Source organism: Salvelinus alpinus, chromosome 2 (assembly GCF_045679555.1).
Source record: "Salvelinus alpinus chromosome 2, SLU_Salpinus.1, whole genome shotgun sequence".
Classification (NCBI taxonomy): domain Eukaryota; kingdom Metazoa; phylum Chordata; class Actinopteri; order Salmoniformes; family Salmonidae; genus Salvelinus; species Salvelinus alpinus.
The window spans coordinates 78027497-78046752 of record NC_092087.1 but is presented as its reverse complement, the minus strand read 5'-3'; the positions used below and the strand labels follow the sequence as shown (position 1 = coordinate 78046752).

The 19256-nt window shown below is 47.6% G+C and overlaps 1 protein-coding gene across 22 annotated transcripts in view; it reads left to right on the top strand.

The window, feature by feature from the left end:
• Positions 1–19256, top strand: part of nfixa (nuclear factor I/Xa) — a 163759-nt gene that overhangs the window by 115107 nt on the left and 29396 nt on the right. For 9 of the 22 annotated variants that reach the window (XM_071389425.1, XM_071389423.1, XM_071389414.1 and 6 more), the window contains 4 exons: positions 15138–15200; positions 15321–15395; positions 17793–17919; positions 18333–18368. In XM_071389425.1, the coding sequence (XP_071245526.1) occupies positions 15138–15200; positions 15321–15395; positions 17793–17919; positions 18333–18368 (301 nt within the window). The remainder of the gene's footprint in view (positions 1–15137; positions 15201–15320; positions 15396–17792; positions 17920–18332; positions 18369–19256) is intronic. The other 13 variants (XM_071389418.1, XM_071389430.1, XM_071389427.1 and 10 more) reach the window with 3 other exon arrangements.

Genomic DNA, 19256 nt, shown 5'->3' with positions numbered 1-19256 from the left:
TGAAGGTTAACAGGGTACTAACACAGAGATGAAAATGACAGGGTACTAACACAGAGATGAAGATGACAGGGTACTAACACAGAGATGAAGGTTAACAGGGTACTAACACAGAGATGAAAATGAACAGGGTACTAACACAGAGATGAAGATTAACAGGGTACTATCACAGAGATGAAGGTTAACAGAGTACTAACACTGAGATGAAGGTTAACAGAGTACTAACACTGAGATGAAGGTTAACAGGGTACTAACACTGAGATGAAGGTTAACAGGGTACTAACACAGAGATGAAGGTTAACAGGGTACTAACACAGAGATGAAGGTTAACAGGGTACTAACACAGAGATGAAGGTTAACAGGGTACTAACACAGAGATGAAGATTAACAGGGTACTAACACAGAGATGAAGATGACAGGGTACTAACACAGAGATGAAAATGAACAGGGCACTAACACAGAGATGAAAATGAACAGGGCACTAACACAGAGATGAAGGTTAACAGAGTACTAACACAGAGATGAAAATGAACAGGGCACTAACACAGAGATGAAGATGACAGGGTACTAACACAGAGATGAAAATGAACAGGGCACTAACACAGAGATGAAAATGAACAGGGCACTAACACAGAGATGAAGATGACAGGGTACTAACACAGAGATGAAGATGACAGGGTACTAACACAGAGATGAAAATGAACAGGGTACTAACACAGAGATGAAGGTTAACAGAGTACTAACACAGAGATGAAGGTTGATCCAAATAGTGCTGGGCGATATATCTAATTCATTTGAATGTATGTTTTTGCGTGATATTCCAAATGCCTGTGTCAAAGAATCAAGGCTTTGTTATTTTTAGTTTTTGTGTGTGTCTGTCTGCTTGTTCTCATATTTTTGGTCTCGTCTCCTTCGTTCCTCTGTGCTGTTGGCACCTTCCCATTTACACCAGAGATCTGTGTATAATGACGAGATGTCTCCTCTCTAACAATGGGAGTCGTTCTCCCCAAGGCGGGAAGGCAGGTGACAAACTTAGGTCCAAAATAAGCCCATAGAAATGCCGCCTAGGCCTAATTTTGGACAGGTTTTAGTGAGAGTGAAACCTCTTGTTTACACACAACCCCCCCCCCCCTGCCTCTCACGCCAACAAAGCTGAGAGATCACATCTTCCTCTACGGTTTACACACAACCCCCCCCCCCCCCCCCCCTGCCTCTCACGCCAACAAAGCTGAGAGATCACATCTTCTTCTACGGTTTACACACAACCCCCCCCCCCCCCCCCCTGCCTCTCACGCCAACAAAGCTGAGAGATCACATCTTCCTCTACGGTTTACACACAACCCCCCCCCCCCCCCCCCCCCTGCCTCTCACGCCAACAAAGCTGAGAGATCACATCTTCCTCTACGGTTTACACACAACCCCCCCCCCCCCCCCCCCCTGCCTCTCACGCCAACAACGCTGAGAGATCACATCTTCCTCTACGGTTTACACACAACCCCCCCCCCCCCCCCCGCCTCTCACGCCAACAAAGCTGAGAGATCACATCTTCCTCTACGGTTTACACACAACCCCCCCCCCCCCTGCCTCTCACGCCAACAACGCTGAGAGATCACATCTTCCTCTACGGTTTACACACAACCCCCCCCCCCCCCCGCCTCTCACGCCAACAACGCTGAGAGATCACATCTTCCTCTCTAATGAGCGGTTTCAGCTGTTTGAGGTTTGGTCCAACATTATTTTACTGTAATAGAGTAGAAGTGAACTTTTCATACGATACCCTAAAAGGATATTATTAATGAACATTGATTCTGGAAAATGAATGCTCAGTTTGTCGCAGGCAGCGATGTACCGCTAGCAGCATTTTAGCCAAAGACTGTTATACCAGCTGTCTGGTCTGTGTTTTAGAAATGCGCAATACGCCTGAAACATAATTATATAAGGAATTGGCAACTAGTTCTCATTCTGAGAAATAAGGTGGGCCACTTGATTTCCTTTGTTGAAAAAGTGGACAGGCTAACATGCTTTTCAAACAGTTGGAGACAGACAGAAGGGTGTGTTCATAGCGATGTAACTGCTCTACCTGGTTAGCTAGAAAATAGATCCAAGTTGGCTAAACTTAAAATATAAAGAGTCACTGGCTAATCACTAACACCTGGGCTGGAGAGAGTGTTGCCTGCTGCAACAAGTTGGTCATTATTAGTGAATGTGCATTATGCAGGGTTCTAGTTACATTTCTAACCAAAAAGGCCATTTTCATTGAAATCCAGATCACTGATTATTGCAACAAAAAAAGGTGATTAAACTATTTAGATAAAATAATACAATTATTAGTGGGTCTTATGGTTGTGGAAGGCTTATATTTAGCCTAGGTATAACTTCACAAGCCCTGAATTCATTAGAGTATTGCTGACTGTTTGAAATGCAGTGTATTTGACCTTTAATTATACAATGCATATTTAGAGAAAGCATTAAAAAAATATATATATATATATATTGTGAATCGCCCATAAGTTAGAAAACATTTAGATAGTATTTTTAGGCCATATCGCCCCTGTGTATATGTATGGTTCTGACTGAGCCCTAGGGGTCCTACGGGGGCTATAACAGGCCTGTCAGCATCACTCCCAGCCACTGAATTAGGCAATCTATTTCCACCCGGCTATCCATATTAATTATGAATCAGTGTGTATCTGTTGGGGCTGTGACCAACAGGCCAGCTTGCATAGTAATGATCACCCAATGTGGGGGACCGATCATGTACTGTGTCAAAGAGAAGGTTTGGTGATATCTTTTATATATTTTTTAAACCTTTATTTAACTAGGCAAGTCAGTTAAGAACAAATTCTTCTTTACAATGACGGCCTAGGAACAGTGGGTTAACTGCCTTGTTCAGGGGCAGAACGACAGATTTTTACCTTGTCAGCTCGGGGATTCGATCTAGCAACCTTTCGGTTACTTGTCCAACGCTCTAACCACTAGGCTACCTGCCGCCCAGAATCAATGCTTTATTAAAAGATCACTTTTTGGGAGAAGACAGACACTATTTTTTCTCTTTATATCAGCCCAACACTAATTGGTCCATAAACAATAAAACATCTTTCTGTATGCCTATAGGGCACTCCATGTATGACTTAAACACATTGTATTACAGAGCAGCGGTAAGCTGAATTGATACAACAGAGAGAGAGAGAGAGAATGAGGGCTGAAGGTGTAGTGGTATTATTAGGATAAGAGGATGAATGGAGAGAGAAAGCAGAGCCAAGGTGGCGGAGGGGCTGTGTTGTTTATGGGCATGCAGCCAGTCAGCCCTCTCCCCCTTCCCTGCCTCCCTTACCCACTCTACCAATCCCCTGGCCTGTCTATCTAGCCCTCCTCTATACTCGCTCCATTCTTCCCTCTCTCCTCCCTCATCCATGCCCTGCCTGTCTATCTATCCTCCAGGCCAAAGCCCTGGAACATCCCTTCCTCCCTCCCTTCCTTCTCCTCCACCCTCCCCTCCATCCCCCCATCCCTCCCTCCCCTCCCCCCTCCATCCCTCCCTCTCTCCCTCCCCTCCCCCCTCCACCCCTCCCTCTCTCCCTCCTCTCTCTCCTCCTTTTCCCTCCCTTTACTCCCTCCTTCCCCCACTGTCTATTTGTCCTCTAGTCAGGGCTCTCTAGGCCCCAGCCCTGGAGTCCTTCTCCCCTACCTTCTCTCCATCAATCCCTCTATCTCTCCATCCACCTCTCCCTCTCTCCTCTCTCCTATTTTACCCTCCCTTCCCCAATCCACCCATCCCCTGCCTATCCTCCAGGCCCCAGCCCTGCAGAGGCCCCCTCCCTCCATTCCTCCTCTCTCCCTCCCTCCCTCCGCTCTCTCTCCGGGGTCCCCTTGGTGCGGCACGGCGGTGTTGGCAGAGCGTGGGCGCAGGCGGCACACAGACGGGCGCACAGATGGGCAGCAAGCTGTGCGGGGCAGCTAGGCACACCTGCTCTCTACTCAGAACCCACTGCTGCCACTACGCTCCACACACACGTGGGCTTCTGCCTGGTTTGACTGGCACAGTGCATTGTGGAAACGCACATGCACACAAATGGAGAAACGCACACCGACGCACCCATAGGCAAACACACACACATTTAGGATGGATCATTTCTCTTTTGTCTTGGGTCAGAGGCTTTTAACTCAAACAGGAGCAGTGCTACAGGGCTTATTGACCTGCTACTATAGGTTCCTTAGTCACACTGTCAGGACCCCATCAAAGCAGGGGTGTCCATACAGACTGCCTGCAGAGAAGTATATATATTTTTAATCCACTTATATGAAAATAAATGACAAAATTATAAATAAATAATAAAAGAGAGAAAAACTGGAAAAAGTTATAAAATAAACCAGCTAAAAAAATAACCCAGGAAAATATAAATACTAAAATAATGTCCAATAAAAGAGCTGAGTGAACATCTGTGTGGGATAGCCGAGGGGATTAGGAGGGGTGGAACATTTTAAGCGCATTAAGGATTAAAAAAAGGTCAGAATGTTTAGCAACATACCCATAAACCTCTTAAGCGAAACCCAATTGGGAGGCTTGAGTACAGCGTTATCCTGTGTTTTGGGGAAGAAGCGAATGGAGGGAGAAGGGATGGATGGGGGAGGACTGAGGGAGGGAGGGAGGGGGGATGGATGGGGGAGGACTGAGGGAGGGAGGGAGGGAGGGAGGGAGGGTGGATGGATGGGGGGACTGAGGGAGGGAGGGATGGGGAGAGTTGACATGGAGGCAGTACTGCGTTATCCTGTGTTTTGGGGAAGAGTGAGGGATGAAGGAGGTAAAGGGAGGGAGAGTTGGCATTTGTGAGGGAAATCTCTGTGAATACGCACTGACACACACACACACACACACTGGTAAGATATACAGATGGCCATGCACTTGATGGTGCTCACTTGTGGTTTTCACATGTTAGAACAGAGGAGCGGCTTTACATTACAAGCATTAACATAGCAAAGGTGTGTGTACACACTCATTCACATGGACACTTCTCTGCCCTATAAAACATCTGGCCAGCTCTGGGGTGTTCTTGGTTTTGACTCCACTTTCCCCTCTCCATCTGATTTATAGACTTAAGTGTGTGTGTGTGTGTGTGTGTGTGTGTGTGTGTGTGTGTGTGTGTGTGTGTGTGTGTGTGTGTGTGTGTGTGTGTGTGTGTGTGTGTGTGTGTGTGTGTGTGTGTGTGTGTGTGTGTGTGTTTTAATCTGAGTCAGTGTGAATGTGTTTTAATCTGTGTGTGTGTGTGTGTGTTTGTGTATGTGTGTGTGTGTTTGTGTTGTGTTGTGTTGTGTGTGTGTGTGTGTGTGTGTGTGTGTGTGTGTGTGTGTGTGTGTGTGTGTGTGTGTGTGTGTGTGTGTGTGTGTCAGTATGTGTGTGTGTGTCAGTATGTGTTTGTTGTGAGTGCTTAGTGTTTAATCTGGGCTGTTTGGACTTTATTCTGCCCCTCAGTTAGCCGTCTGTTAGTCCGGCCGGGCTGCTCAGTGTGACATGGTCTGTCCGACCTTTGTGACCCCAGAGGCCAGCCGGTCACCACCACCGGTCAGAGATCAATGGGGATTAACACAAACGTACACACTGAAACACACTCAAAGGTCAACAATCAGCTAGATTTAACACCGAACACAGCGGGGGGGGGGGGGGGGGGACTGAAAGTGGAGAGATATTTGAGACAAATTAAGAAAATCCTTGACTATGTACAGACTCAGTGAGCATAGCCTTGCTATTGAGAGAGGCCGCCGTAGGCAGACCTGGCTCTCAAAAGAAGACAGGCTATGAGCACACTGCCCACAAAATGAGGTGGAAACTGAGCTGCACTTCCTAACCTCCTGCCAAATGTATGACCATATTAGAGACACATATTTCCCTCAGATCAGACAGACCCACAAAGAATTTGTAAAAAAATCAAACATTGATAAACTCCCATATCTGTTACACGAAGTACCACAATGTGCAGAGTCACAGTAGCAAGATGTGTGGTCCGTTTTGATCTGTTTATTTATTTCCCTTTTATACCTTTTATTCCCTTTTAACTACTGGTACATTGTTACAACACTGTACATACTGTACACAACACTGTACATACTGTACACAACACTGCCAATAATATAACATTTAAAATGTCTATATTATTTTCAAACTTTTTTGTCTGTAATGTTTACTAATGTTTCCCTTGTTTATTTCCCTTTTGTTTGTTGTCTATTCCATTTTCTTTGGCAATGTAAACATATGTTGCCCATGCCAATAATGCCTTTGAATTTATATTTGAACCACAGAGGAGAGGGAGGGGGGAGAGAAGGGGGAGAGTTGTATGAGAGTTGTATTAGGGAAGAGAGGAGGGGACAAAGGTTAGGGAGAAGAGAGTGAAGGTTAGGGAAGAGAGGAGGGGACAAAGGTTAGGGAGAAGAGGAGAGTGAAGGTTAGGGAAGAGAGGAGGGGACAGAGGTTAGGGAGAAGAGGAGAGTGAAGGTTAGAGAAGAGAGGAGGGGACAGAGGTTAGGGAGAAGAGAGTGAAGGTTAGGGAAGAGAGGAGGGGACAAAGGTTAGGGAGAAGAGGAGAGTGAAGGTTAGGGAAGAGAGGAGGGGACAAAGGTTAGGGAGGATAGGAGAGTGCAGAGGGAGGACAGAATGGAGAGACTGATGAGAAAAGGAGCAGAGGAGTGGAGAGAGAGAGGAACCACAGAGGGAGGAGTGGAGGGGGAGAGAGGGACCACAGAGGAAGGAAAGTGGAGAAGAGAGGGACCACAGAGGGGGGAATGGAGAGGAGCGGGAGAGAGAGGAACCACAGAGGGGGGAGAGGAGAGGGAGAGAGGAACCACAGAGGGAGGAAAGGAGAGGAGGGGGAGCGAGAAGAACCACAGAGGGGGGAGAGGAGAGGAGGGGGAGCGAGAGATAACCACAGAGGGTGGAATGGAGAGGAGGAGGAGAGAGAGGAACCACAGAGGGAGGAAAGGAGAGGGAGAGAGGAACCACAGAGGGAGGAAAGGAGAGGAGGGGTAGAGAGAGGAACCACAGAGGGAGGAAAGGAGAGGAGGGGGAGCAAGAGGAACCACAGAGGGTGGAGTGGAGAGGAAGGGGAGCGAGAGGAACCACAGAGGTAGGAAAGGAGAGGGAGAGAGGAACCACAGAGGGAGGAAAGGAGAGGGAGAGAGGGACCACAGAGGGGGGAGAGGAGAGGGAGAGAGGGACCACAGAGGGGGGAGAGGAAGGTTGGGGAAGTCAGGGTTAAGGGAGGAGAGAGAGAGAGAGTGAGTGAAAAGAGAGGGTTTCTGAAGGAGAGAGAGAAAAGAGAGGGAGGGTTAGGGAGGAGAGAGAGGAAAGAGAGAGAGAGAGGGTTAGGAATGAGAGAGAGGAAAGATAGAGAGAGCTAGGCAGGAGAGAGAGAAAAAGAGAGAGAGGGTTAGGAAGGAGGGGAGAGAAAAGAGCAGACATAGTGGGGGGTATGTTAAGGCCATGAAGGCTTACTGTATAATGGTTGTGGTGGGGCTGTGGGATTTCACAGGGGCTGTGGTGGGAATGATATGGGGCGGGCTGTGGGGATGGCTGCTGATGTGTGTGTCATGGGGCTTCGATGGGGGAATTGGGAGGGAGGAGATATACAAGACTGTCGGTGTCTAAAGCCATGGGATTGTCAGGGTTTGTGGGGACTGGTGGGAATATGGGACTGTCAGGGTTTGTGGGGACTGGTGGGAATATGGGACTGTCAGGGTTTGTGGAGACTGGTGGGAATATGGGACTGTCAGGGTTTGTGGAGACTGGTTGGAATATGGGACTGTCAGGGTTTGTGGGGACTGGTGGGAACATGGGACTGTCAGGGTTTGTGGAGACTGGTGGTAATATGGGACTGTCAGGGTTTGTGGAGACTTGTGGGAATATGGGACTGTCAGGGTTTGTGGAGACTGGTGGGAATATGGGACTGTCAGGGTTTGTGGAGACTGGTGGGAACATGGGACTGTCAGGGTTTGTGGAGACTGGTGGGAATATGGGACTGTCAGGGTTTCTGGAGACTTGTGGGAATATGGGACTGTCAGGGTTTGTGGAGACTGGTGGGAATATGGGACTGTCAGGGTTTGTGGGGACTGGTGGGAATATGGGACTTTCAGGGTTTGTGGAGACTGGTGGGAATATGGGACTGTCAGGGTTTGTGGGGACTGGTGGGAATATGGGACTGTCAGGGTTTGTGGAGACTGGTGGGAATATGGGACTGTCAGGGTTTGTGGGGACTGGTGGGAATATGGGACTGTCAGGGTTTGTGGAGACTGGTGGGAATATGGACTGTCAGGGTTTGTGGGGACTGGTGGGAATATGGGACTTTCAGGGTTTGTGGAGACTGGTGGGAATATAGGACTGTCAGGGTTTGTGGAGACTGGTGGGAATATGGGACTCTCAGGGTTTGTGGAGACTGGTGGGAATATGGGACTGTCAGGGCTTGTGGAGACTGGCGGGAATATGGGACTGTCAGGGTTTGTGGAGACTGGTGGGAATATGGGACTGTCAGGGTTTGTGGAGACTGGTGGGAATATGGGACTGTCAGGGTTTGTGGAGACTGGTGGGAATATGGGACTGTCAGGGTTTGTGGAGACTGGTGGGAATATGGGACTGTCAGGGTTTGTGGAGACTGGTGGGAATATGGGACTGTCAGGGCTTGTGGAGACTGGTGGGAATGTGGGACTGTCAGGGTTTGTGGAGACTGGTGGGAATATGGGACTGTCAGGGTTTGTGGAGACTGGTGGGAATATGGGACTGTCAGGGTTTGTGGAGACTGGTGGGAATATGGGACTGTCAGGGTTTGTGAAGACTGGTGGGAATATGGGACTGTCAGGGTTTGTGGAGACTGGTGGGAATATGGGACTGTCAGGGTTTGTGGAGACTGGTGGGAATATGGGACTGTCAGGGTTTGTGGAGACTGGTGGGAATATGGGACTGTCAGGGTTTGTGGAGACTGGTGGGAATATGGGACTGTCAGGGTTTGTGGAGACTGGTGGGAATATGGGACTGTCAGGGTTTGTGGGGACTGGTGGGAATATGGGACTGTCATGGTTTGTGGAGACTGGTGGGAATATGGGACTGTCAGGGTTTGTGGAGACTGGTGGGAATATGGGACTGTCAGGGTTTGTGGAGACTGGTGGGAATATGGGACTGTCAGGGTTTGTGGGGACTGGTGGGAATATGGGACTGTCAGGGTTTGTGGAGACTGGTGGGAATATGGGACTGTCAGGGTTTGTGGAGACTGGTGGGAATATGGGACTGTGACTGTTTGGGTCTAGGGATGCCTGCTTTACATCAGACTTCATGAAAGTCCATTGGGGGAATTTGGGGAGGAGCAGTACAGGATTGTGATTGTGTAAATGGACTACTGGGGATTTGGAGGAACTGGAGGAATTTATTCCTATAGCTGTGTATGTAGTCAGGTCCAAAATGATTGGCACCCTTGATAAAGATGAGCAGAAAATACTGTTTAAAATAAATAAAACAAACAAAAATAAATCTGCATTAACATTCTACCTCTTCCAATTAATCTCAGTTTAATGAACTGCAATGGCTTTCCATGGCTTCCTGTTTCACCGGGGTATAAATATGAGGTGACACTCATGTAAAAGCCCTTTGTCATCCACCACCATGGGAAAAGGCAAAGAACTCACAAACGAAAAGAGACAAATGGTTGTTGACCTTAATAAATCAGGCAATGGGTACCAAAGCATTGCTAAAAAAACAAAAAAATACCACTTACCACTATTAGGGCAACAATGAAGAAGTTTTTAAACCACTGGAACAGTGGTAAACTTGCCTGGTAGAGGATGCAAGTGTATCTTGTCCCCAAGCGCAGTGAGGAAGATAGTTCTGGAGGAAAAGAAAAGTCCAAGGGCCACAGTTGGAGAATTCCAGAAATTGGCCACAACTTCTGGTCACCAAATCTACAATTAGATGCCACCTCCATGTCAAATAAAAAATTATATTGTATTTGTCACATGCGCAGTCTTATGACTTGGGGGAAGAAGCTGTCTCGGGGGCCTGTTGGTCCAGCGTGAACAGTCTATGGTTTGAGTGGCTGGAGTCTTTGGAAAGTTTTCGGGCCTTCCTCTGACACCGCCTGGTATAGAGGTCCTGGATGACAGGGAGCTCTGTCCCAGTGATGTACTGGGCTGTCCTCACCACCCTCTGTAGTGCTTTGTGGTCGAGGGCGGTGCATTTGCCACCAAGCGGTGATGCAGCCAGTCAAGATTCTCTCAATGGTGGAGCTGTAAAACTTTTTGAGGAACCGAGGTCCCATGCAAAATCTTTTGAGCCTCCTGAGTGGGAAGAGGCGCTACCGTGCCCTCTTCACTACTGTGCGGTTGTATGTGGACCATTTTAAGTCCTTAGTGATGTGGATGCCAAGGAACTTGCAGCTCTCGGCCCGCTCCACAACAGCCCTGTCAATGTGGATGGTGCTCTACCCTCTTTCTCCTATAGTCCACGATCAGCTTCTTGGTCTTACTGAAGTTAAGGGAGAGGTTATTGTCCTGGCACCACACTGCTAAGTCTCTGACCTCCTCCCTTTAGGCTGTTTCATCGCTGTCGGTGATCAGGCCTACTTCCATCGTCACCACGCAGTCTTGGGTGAACAGGGAGTACAGGACGGGACTAAGCACACACCCCTGAGGGGCCCCTGTGTTGAGGGTCAGCATGGCGTACTCTCACCACCTGGGGCTGGCCCATCAGGAAGTCAGGATCCAGTTGCAGAGGGAGGGGTTCAGTCCCAGGGTCCCTAGCTTGGTGATGAGCTTGGAGGGGACAATGGTGTTGAACGCTGAGCCGGAGTCTATGGACAGCATTCTCCCATAGTTATTTCCCCTCTTGTCCAGGTGGGAGAGGGCAGTGTGAAGTTCAATTGCATCTGTGGATCTGTTGGGGCAGTATGCGAATTGGAGTGGGTCTAGGGTGTCTGGGATGATGGTGTTGATGTGTGTCATGACCAGCCTTTCAAAGCACTTCATAATTACGGATGTGCTACAGGGCGATAGTCATGTAGGCAGGTTACCTTGGAGAACAGACTTGGACAAGGAGAGATAAAACATGTCAGTGAAGACACTTGCCAGCTGCTCTGTGCATGCTTTGAGAACGTGCCCTGGTATTCCGTCTGGCCCTGTGATTGTTAACCTGTTTAAACGTTTTGCTCACATTGGCCACAGAGAGCGAAATCACACAGTCATCTGGAAAAACAGGGTCTTTCACGCAAGGCACAGTGTTATATTCCTCAAAGCGAGCATAAAAGGCATTTAGCTAGTTTGGGAGTTCTGCATCGCTGGGCAACTCCCGGCTGGGTTTCCCTTTGTAATCCATTATCATCTGCAAGCCCTACCACAGATGACGAGTGTTTTCACCTTCCTCCTATATTGTCCTTTTGTTTATTTCAATAGGCTCTTTGGAAGGGTTGCCCCAACAAATTCATTTTTTCGAGAGCAAACAACAAATACGAACGCATGGAGTTTACTAAAAGGTAGAGGCGCTTGGGATGAAACTGATGGTATGGTCAGATGACATGAAAATAGTACTCTTTGGCCACGCACACCAGTGGTGGGTTTGGCGTCAAAATAATGATGCATATGCAGAAAAGACCCTCATAGCTACTGTAAAATATGGTGGTGGATCTTTGTTATGGGGCTATTTTGCTTCCACTGGTCCTGGTGTCCTTGTTAAGGTCAACGGCATCATGAACTTTGCCAAGTACCAGGACATTTTAGCCCAAAACCTGGTTGCCTCTGCCTGGAGGCTGAAACTTGGCCACAAGTGGATCTTCCAGCAAGACTATAACCCCAAGTGCACATCAAAATCCACAAAGAAATGGTTAATTGACTACAAAATCAACATTTTGCAATAACACCCCATTGAATTAAAGAGGGCAGTCCATAAGCGCAGACAAACGATATCAAGTCTAAGATCCCAATGTGTTATCCAATCTCATAAAACATTGTAGAAAAAGACTGTGACATTATTCTCGCAAGGGGAGGGTGGCGGAGTATTGACAGCTGGAGTGCCAATAACTTTGACACCTATCTTTTAGTGATTTTTTTTGTATTACTTGTTAAACAAAATGTCTTTCTCTGAGCAAATGTAATAGTAAAAAATTGCATACAATATAGCTCATCATTATTTATTTTATACATATTTTTTTGCTCATCTTTTTTAAGGGTGCCAATAATTTTGGACCTTGGAGGTGTTGTGCGGTAGGCTGTGGGGTTTTGGGGGGTAGGAGTAAAGGATGTTAGGGGAGCTGCAGGAGCTGCAGGGGCATGATTTGGGTTTCTGGGGAGGGCTTGGGGGGCTGTGGAGTACAGATAAGAGGTCTGGATGTGTGTCTAGGATGCTGGGGGGAGGATGGGGGAGAGACAGAGACACACACACACACACACTGTGGGGGAGGCCGGGGGGGCTGGCTGCCTCAGTGCCTGCAGCTGGCGTCGGGGTGATAACCAGCAGGCAGTTCCTTCTCTGTAGTGACATAGAGATACACATAAGTGGTACTGAATAAGAGTTCACCAGCAGTTATAGTAGGGCTAGGCTAGCCAGGCTAAAGCTACCAGAGATGTAGAATCAGCTGTGCTGTGACGGTCAGTGTGACCACTTCACCAGAGTGGGGTTCTAGAGTGATGTTCTAGAGCACTGGGGGTGCTGTTAAATGGGGGTTGTCAGTGGGCCTGTAGTGTTGACTGTCCTGATATCTCTTATCATCTCTGATAGGAACAGAAGCTCTCTCTCTGTCACGCATGCTTCTTCAATCACACCTATATCTGGGCCAAGGAGCAGGTCCAAGTGGTGCTAACCACTAGCCTACAAATCACTCACATCAAAGCACATTTACTGGGGATTGACTGAGGAGAATATGTTCAATCAATTTGTATCATTCCAGAAACCCTGATTGGTTTGAGGGTTCTGTTTACTGTGTTTATTCAGTTAGACCACTTTAACACCAACTGCTTTCCATTGGATTGTAGCTCTGACACACACAATGTGCTGTACGTACCGTGTCGGAGAGTCACCGCTTCTTATTATAGATTCAGGAGGCGAAACACAAGAGGAAGAAAGTTCAGTGGACGCTATTTTCTTTCTTAACAGTTTTCGTTGGCCAACGTATATGTTTACTTTGAGTCTGTGTGTGTGTGTGCGCGCACGGTTGTGTGTGAGTGGCGTCAGCTAGCTGGAATGCTTCGCTACCGCCAATGCTAAAATGGCTGCCAAGCCATAAGATGGCTGCCAGGAGCAGCGAGCGAGAAAAGATAAGAGCGGGAGAGAGTCTGCAGAAGGGAGGAAAAAGGAGTTATCTTTCTATTCCTCTCTTTCTGTTTCTCTCCCTCTCTCGCCTTCTCTCTCTCTGTCCCAAACCTCTTCTCCTCTCCTTTTCTTTCCTTCCTGTTCTCTTTCTCTCCCTCTATCTCTCTCCCCCTATCGCTCTGTCTCTCTACTTCGCTCTTTCTTTCTCCCTCTCTTGCTCTCTCTCTCCCTCTGTTCCTCACTTTCTCTGTACCTCTCTCTCCTCTCTCAGCATTAGCAAGCAGTGAGACAGGTCTGTTTTTGTTTCTACTAGCTAATCTCGTGACTTAGTGTGGCGAGGCTGTGCTGTGTGTGTGATTGTGTGCGTGTGGGTGGTGTGTATGTGTGCTTGGTGTGTGTTTGTGCATCTTTGTGTATGTGTCTATGCGTGTTGGCATCAGTTCTGCTCTGTTATCACCTACATGCTGCAGATAAACACCTCTGTTAGTAGGCCTGGCTGTGGCCCTGCAGATGGCATGCCCACGCCACTGGTACTGTACACGCATACACACGCACTCCGCCATTCAGAAACATACACTCATGCTTGGTTCGTGCCCTGAATGCTGATTGGCTGACAGCCGTGGTATATCAGACCATATACTGTACCATGGGTTTGACAAAACATTTATTTTACTGTTCTAATTACGTTGGTAGCCAGTTTCTAATAGCAATAAGGAACCTTGTTTTTTTGTTGGTATATGGCCAATATACCATGGCTAAGGGCTGTATCCAGGCACTCTGCAGTGCGTTGTGCAGAAGAACACCCCCTCGGGCCTTATTGCTTAATTATACATAGACTACATTCTGTGCATGGACATAGACCACAAAACACACACACATGCCAGATAGCACACAGTGCATACACAAAGAAACACACAGCAATCACCAATAGTACTTTCTCTGTGTCAGCCTTGGTTCTCCACTGTGTTCTAATGGATCAGGTAGCCTGTAATGACACATGCTGGAGGTTAGGGAGTCTTTACTGAAAGACTTCTGCTGTAACAACCTCTCCCTTGTGGCTGTAATATCTACTCTAGTCCCTGGCTTCTGCGGCCTACCAATGCCAAGAGCAGTAATAAGGCTGTGACAGCTGTGTGCTTGTGTGTAGTGAGTTGTGTGTGTGTGTGTGTATGTGTGTGTGTGTGTGTGTTGTGTCTGTGTGTGTGTGTGTGTGCCACTGCTGTCTCTGTCAATATCTAAAGGCCACTGAGTTTCCTTCACCTTTACCACACTTAGCCTTAAATCCCCCTCCCTGGGAAGTAAAGATGGCGCAGTCAGCCCAGGGGGGGGGGGCGTTTGTGTGTGTGTGTGTGTGCGCGCGCACCATCCAACATCTAACAGCGCAATCATATCCCTCTTCTTAATCTCACTTAATACCTCCTTGCTGGCAGGGTTTTAGGCTGCATAAACAGAACACCTTAAACACACACACACACGCACACACACACACACACACACACACACACACACACACACACACACACACACACACACACACACACACACACACACACACACACACACACACACACACACACACAAACAGTAAATCTGAACACCTTGAGACAGGAGTTGAGGGGGGGGGGGGGGGTAGGAACATTGGGAACATTCTGTGACATTGATATATACAAATAAACACTGTATACAGACACCCTCCTTGACCCTTAGTGAAGCAATCTCCCTACTCTCCTCAAATATCCCATCTGTCAGTATAGAATCTATGACTGAAGTTCAGAGGGGTTCCAACACCTCCTCCCTTCCTCTTTCCTCACATACAGCAGTATACTTTGTATCCACCACAGCCAAGCTAAATCCCTCTCTTCTCTTCTAGAATCTGGACAATCAGACAGCTCCAGCCAACAAGGAGACACAGACATCAAGCCTCCGCCCAATGGTAAGAGAACACTCACACACACACACACACACACACACACACACACACACACACACACACACACACACACACACACACACACACACACTCATCCTAACACTTCCTCTCTCTCCTCTGCAGGGCACCTGAGTTTCCAGGACTGCTTCGTCACCTCAGGAGTGTGGAACGTGGCTGAGCTCGTCAGGGTGTCACAGAGTGAGTATCTACCCCTCTCTTATCCTTTCTATATATAGCTCTATCTCTCTCTAACTATAGCTCAATCTATCTCTATCTATAGCTCTATCTATCTGTCTCTATCTCTATATATCTCGATCTATAGCTCTATCTATCTCTCTCTAACTACAGCTCTATCTATCTCTCTCTAACTACAGCTCTATCTCTCTCTCTCTAACCATAGCTCTATCTATCCCTCTCTATCTATAGCTCTATTTATCTTTATCTATCTATCTATCTATCTATCTATCTATCTATCTATCTCTCTCTCTCTCTCTCTCTCTCTCTCTCTCTCTCTCTCTCTCTCTCTCTCTCTCTCTCTCTCTCTCTCTCTCTCTCTCTCTCTCTCTCTCTCTCTCTCTCTCTCTCTCTCTCTCTCTCTCTCTCTCTCTCTCTCTCTCTCTCTCTCTCTATCTATCTATAGCTCTAGCAATCTGTCTCTCTATCTATAGCTCTATCTATCTCTCTCTATCTATACCTCTGTCTATAGCTCTATATCTCTCTCTCTCTCTATATACAGTGGGGAGAACAAGTATTTGATACACTGCCGATTTTGCAGGTTTTCCTACTTACAAAGCATGTAGAGGTCTGTAATTTTTATCATAGGTACACCTCAACTGTGAGAGACGGAATCTAAAACAAAAATCCAGAAAATCACATTGTATGATTTTTAAATAATTAATTTGCATTTTATTGCATGACATAAGTATTTGATCACCTACCAACCAGTAAGAATTCCGGCTCTCACAGACCTGTTAGTTTTTCTTTAAGAAGCCCTCCTGTTCTCCACTCATTACCTGTATTAACTGCACCTGTTTGAACTCGTTACCTGTATAAAAGACACCTGTCCACACACAATCAAACAGATTCCAACCTCTCCACAATGGCCAAGACCAGAGAGCTGTGTAAGGACATCAGGGATAAAATTGTAGACCTGCACAAGGCTGGGATGGGCTACAGGACAATAGGCAAGCAGCTTGGTGAGAAGGAAACAACTGTTGGCGCAATTATTAGAAAATGGAAGAAGTTCAAGATGACGGTCAATCACCCTCGGTCTGGGGCTCCATGCAAGATTTCACCTCGTGGGGCATCAATGATCATGAGGAAGGTGAGGGATCAGCCCAGAACTACACGGCAGGACCTGGTCAATGACCTGAAGAGAGCTGGGACCACAGTCTCAAAGAAAACCATTAGTAACACACTACGCCGTCATGGATTAAAATCCTGCAGCGCACGCAAGGTCCCCCTGCTTAAGCCAGTGCATGTCCAGGCCTGTCTGAAGTTTGCCAATGACCATCTGGATGATCCAGAGGAGGAATGGGAGAAGGTCATGTGGTCTGATGAGACAAAAATAGAGCTTTTTGGTCTAACTCCACTCGCCGTGTTTGGAGGAAGAAGAAGTATGAGTACAACCCCAAGAACACCATCCCAACCGTGAAGCATGGAGGTGGAAACATCATTCTTTGGGGATGCTTTTCTGCAAAGGGGACAGGACGACTGCACCGTATTGAGGGGAGGATGGATGGGGCCATGTATCGCGAGATCTTGGCCAACAACCTCCTTCCCTCAGTAAGAGCATTGAAGATGGGTCGTGGCTGGGTCTTCCAGCATGACAACGACACGAAGCACACAGCCATGGCAACTAAGGAGTGGCTCCGTAAGAAGCATCTCAAGGTCCTGGAGTGGCCTAGCCAGTCTCCAGACCTGAACCCAATAGAAAATCTTTGGAGGGAGCTGAAAGTCCGTATTGCCCAGCGACAGCCCCGAAACCTGAAGGATCTGGAGAAGATCTGTAGGGAGGAGTGGGCCAAAATCCCTGCTGCAGTGTGTGCAAACCTAGTCAAGAACTACAGGAAACGTATGATCTCTGTAATTGCAAACAAAGGTTTCTGTACCAAATATTAAGTTCTGCTTTTCTGATGTATCAAATACTTATGTCATGCAATAAAATGCAAATTAATTACTTAAAAATCATACAATGTGATTTTCTGGATTTTTGTTTTAGATTCCGTCTCTCATAGTTGAAGTGTACCTATGATAATAATTACAGACCTCTACATGCTTTGTAAGTAGGAAAACCTGCAAAATCGGCAGTGTATCAAATACTTGTTCTCCCCACTGTATATATAGCTCTATCTATAGCTCTATCTATCTTTCTATATCAATAGCTATATCTATCTCTCTCTCTCACACACACTCACCATCTCTCTCTTCTCTCTCCGTCTCTCTTATCCCTCAGTTTTTCTCTCCATACTCTTCCAATGTTCTCTTGGCTGGCCATTTGTTCTTCAAATTCCACAATCCAAATGCTGATTTACTGTCTTCTAAATCTCTCCACCTCCTCCTCCTCCTCCTCCTCCTGTTCCTGTGTTCTCCCAGCTCCTGTAGCCACAGCGTCTGGTCCTAACTTCTCCCTGGCTGACCTGGAGAGTCCTGGCTACTACAACATCAACCAGGTGGCTCTGGGGCGACGCTCCCTCGCATCCCCCCCTTCCACCAGGTACATGTAGGTCTCACTTAAATTAAGTTCCCTCCACTCTATGGTTCCTAGGTGAAACAAACAGCTTAGCGGTCACACAGGTTCCACCCACTCAAAGGTTCCTAATTGAAAAGAGCTGCTCCTCCACCAGACCTGGGTTCAAATAATATTTGATGAAGGAAACCAAATACGGTTTGAACCCAGGTCTGATATCTACAGGCTGTACTCGATAGTATGTATGTGGGACATTGTAGACCGCCTCAGTTGATAACCGTTATGAGTGTTCTGGTCCATTCCATCTCTGAGAGTTCCATCTCTTTCTTCTCTCTCGTTGTGTCTCTCTGTCTTTCTAGTCTTATAAATGTGTGATGCTCTCTCCTTCCCCCCCCCTATCCTTCTCTCCACCTCTCTCTCTCTTTCTGTCTTCTCTGGCACTGTAGGTCTGAGGTCGAGCTGTACGCAAACCTTCCACGGAGGTAGTTATTCTGACACACATACAGACACAAACACACACACACACACACAGACACACACACACACACACACACACACACAGACACACATACACACATACACACACACACACACACACACACACACACTACCGACTATACTTATACTTAAAACAAACTCAGAAAAGGTCCTGTGCTCACATCTCATATCCTTAAACATACTCTCACCCACATCAGCCTTTTAGGTTTACCTCTGTGTCTGTTTTCAACCCTCTCCTTCCTGTCCATTTCTACTGTTCTCATTCTGCTGTCCTCATCCTCTGCCTGAACTCTCAATGTGACTTCCCTGGTTAAATAAAGGCTGAAGGGAGACATTAGTGGGAGACAGGAGCAGGGAGACAGGAGCAGGGAGACAGGAGCAGGGAGACAGTAGTGGGAGACAGAAGTGGGAGACAGAAGTGGGAGACAGAGTGGGAGACAGGAGACCGTGAGAAAGTAGTAGAAGACAGGAGCAGGGAGACAGAAGTGGGAGACAGTAGCAGGGAAAGTAGTGGGAGACAGGAGCAGGGAGACAGTAGTGGGAGACAGTAGCGGGAGACAGTAGTGGGAGACAGAAGTGGGAGACAGGAGCAGGGAGAAAGTAGTGGAAGACAGGAGCAGGGAGACAGTAGTGGGAGACAGGAGCAGGGAGACAGGAGCAGGGAGACAGGAGCAGGGAGACAGAAGTGGGAGACAGAAGTGGGAGACAGAAGTGGGAGACAGGAGCAGGGAGACAGTAGTAGGAGACAGGAGCAGGGAGACAGTAGTGGGAGACAGTAGTGGGAGACAGTAGTGGAAGACAGGAGCAGGGAGACAGGAGCGGGAGACAGGAAGACAGTAGTGGGAGACAGGAGCAGGGAGACAGTAGTGGGA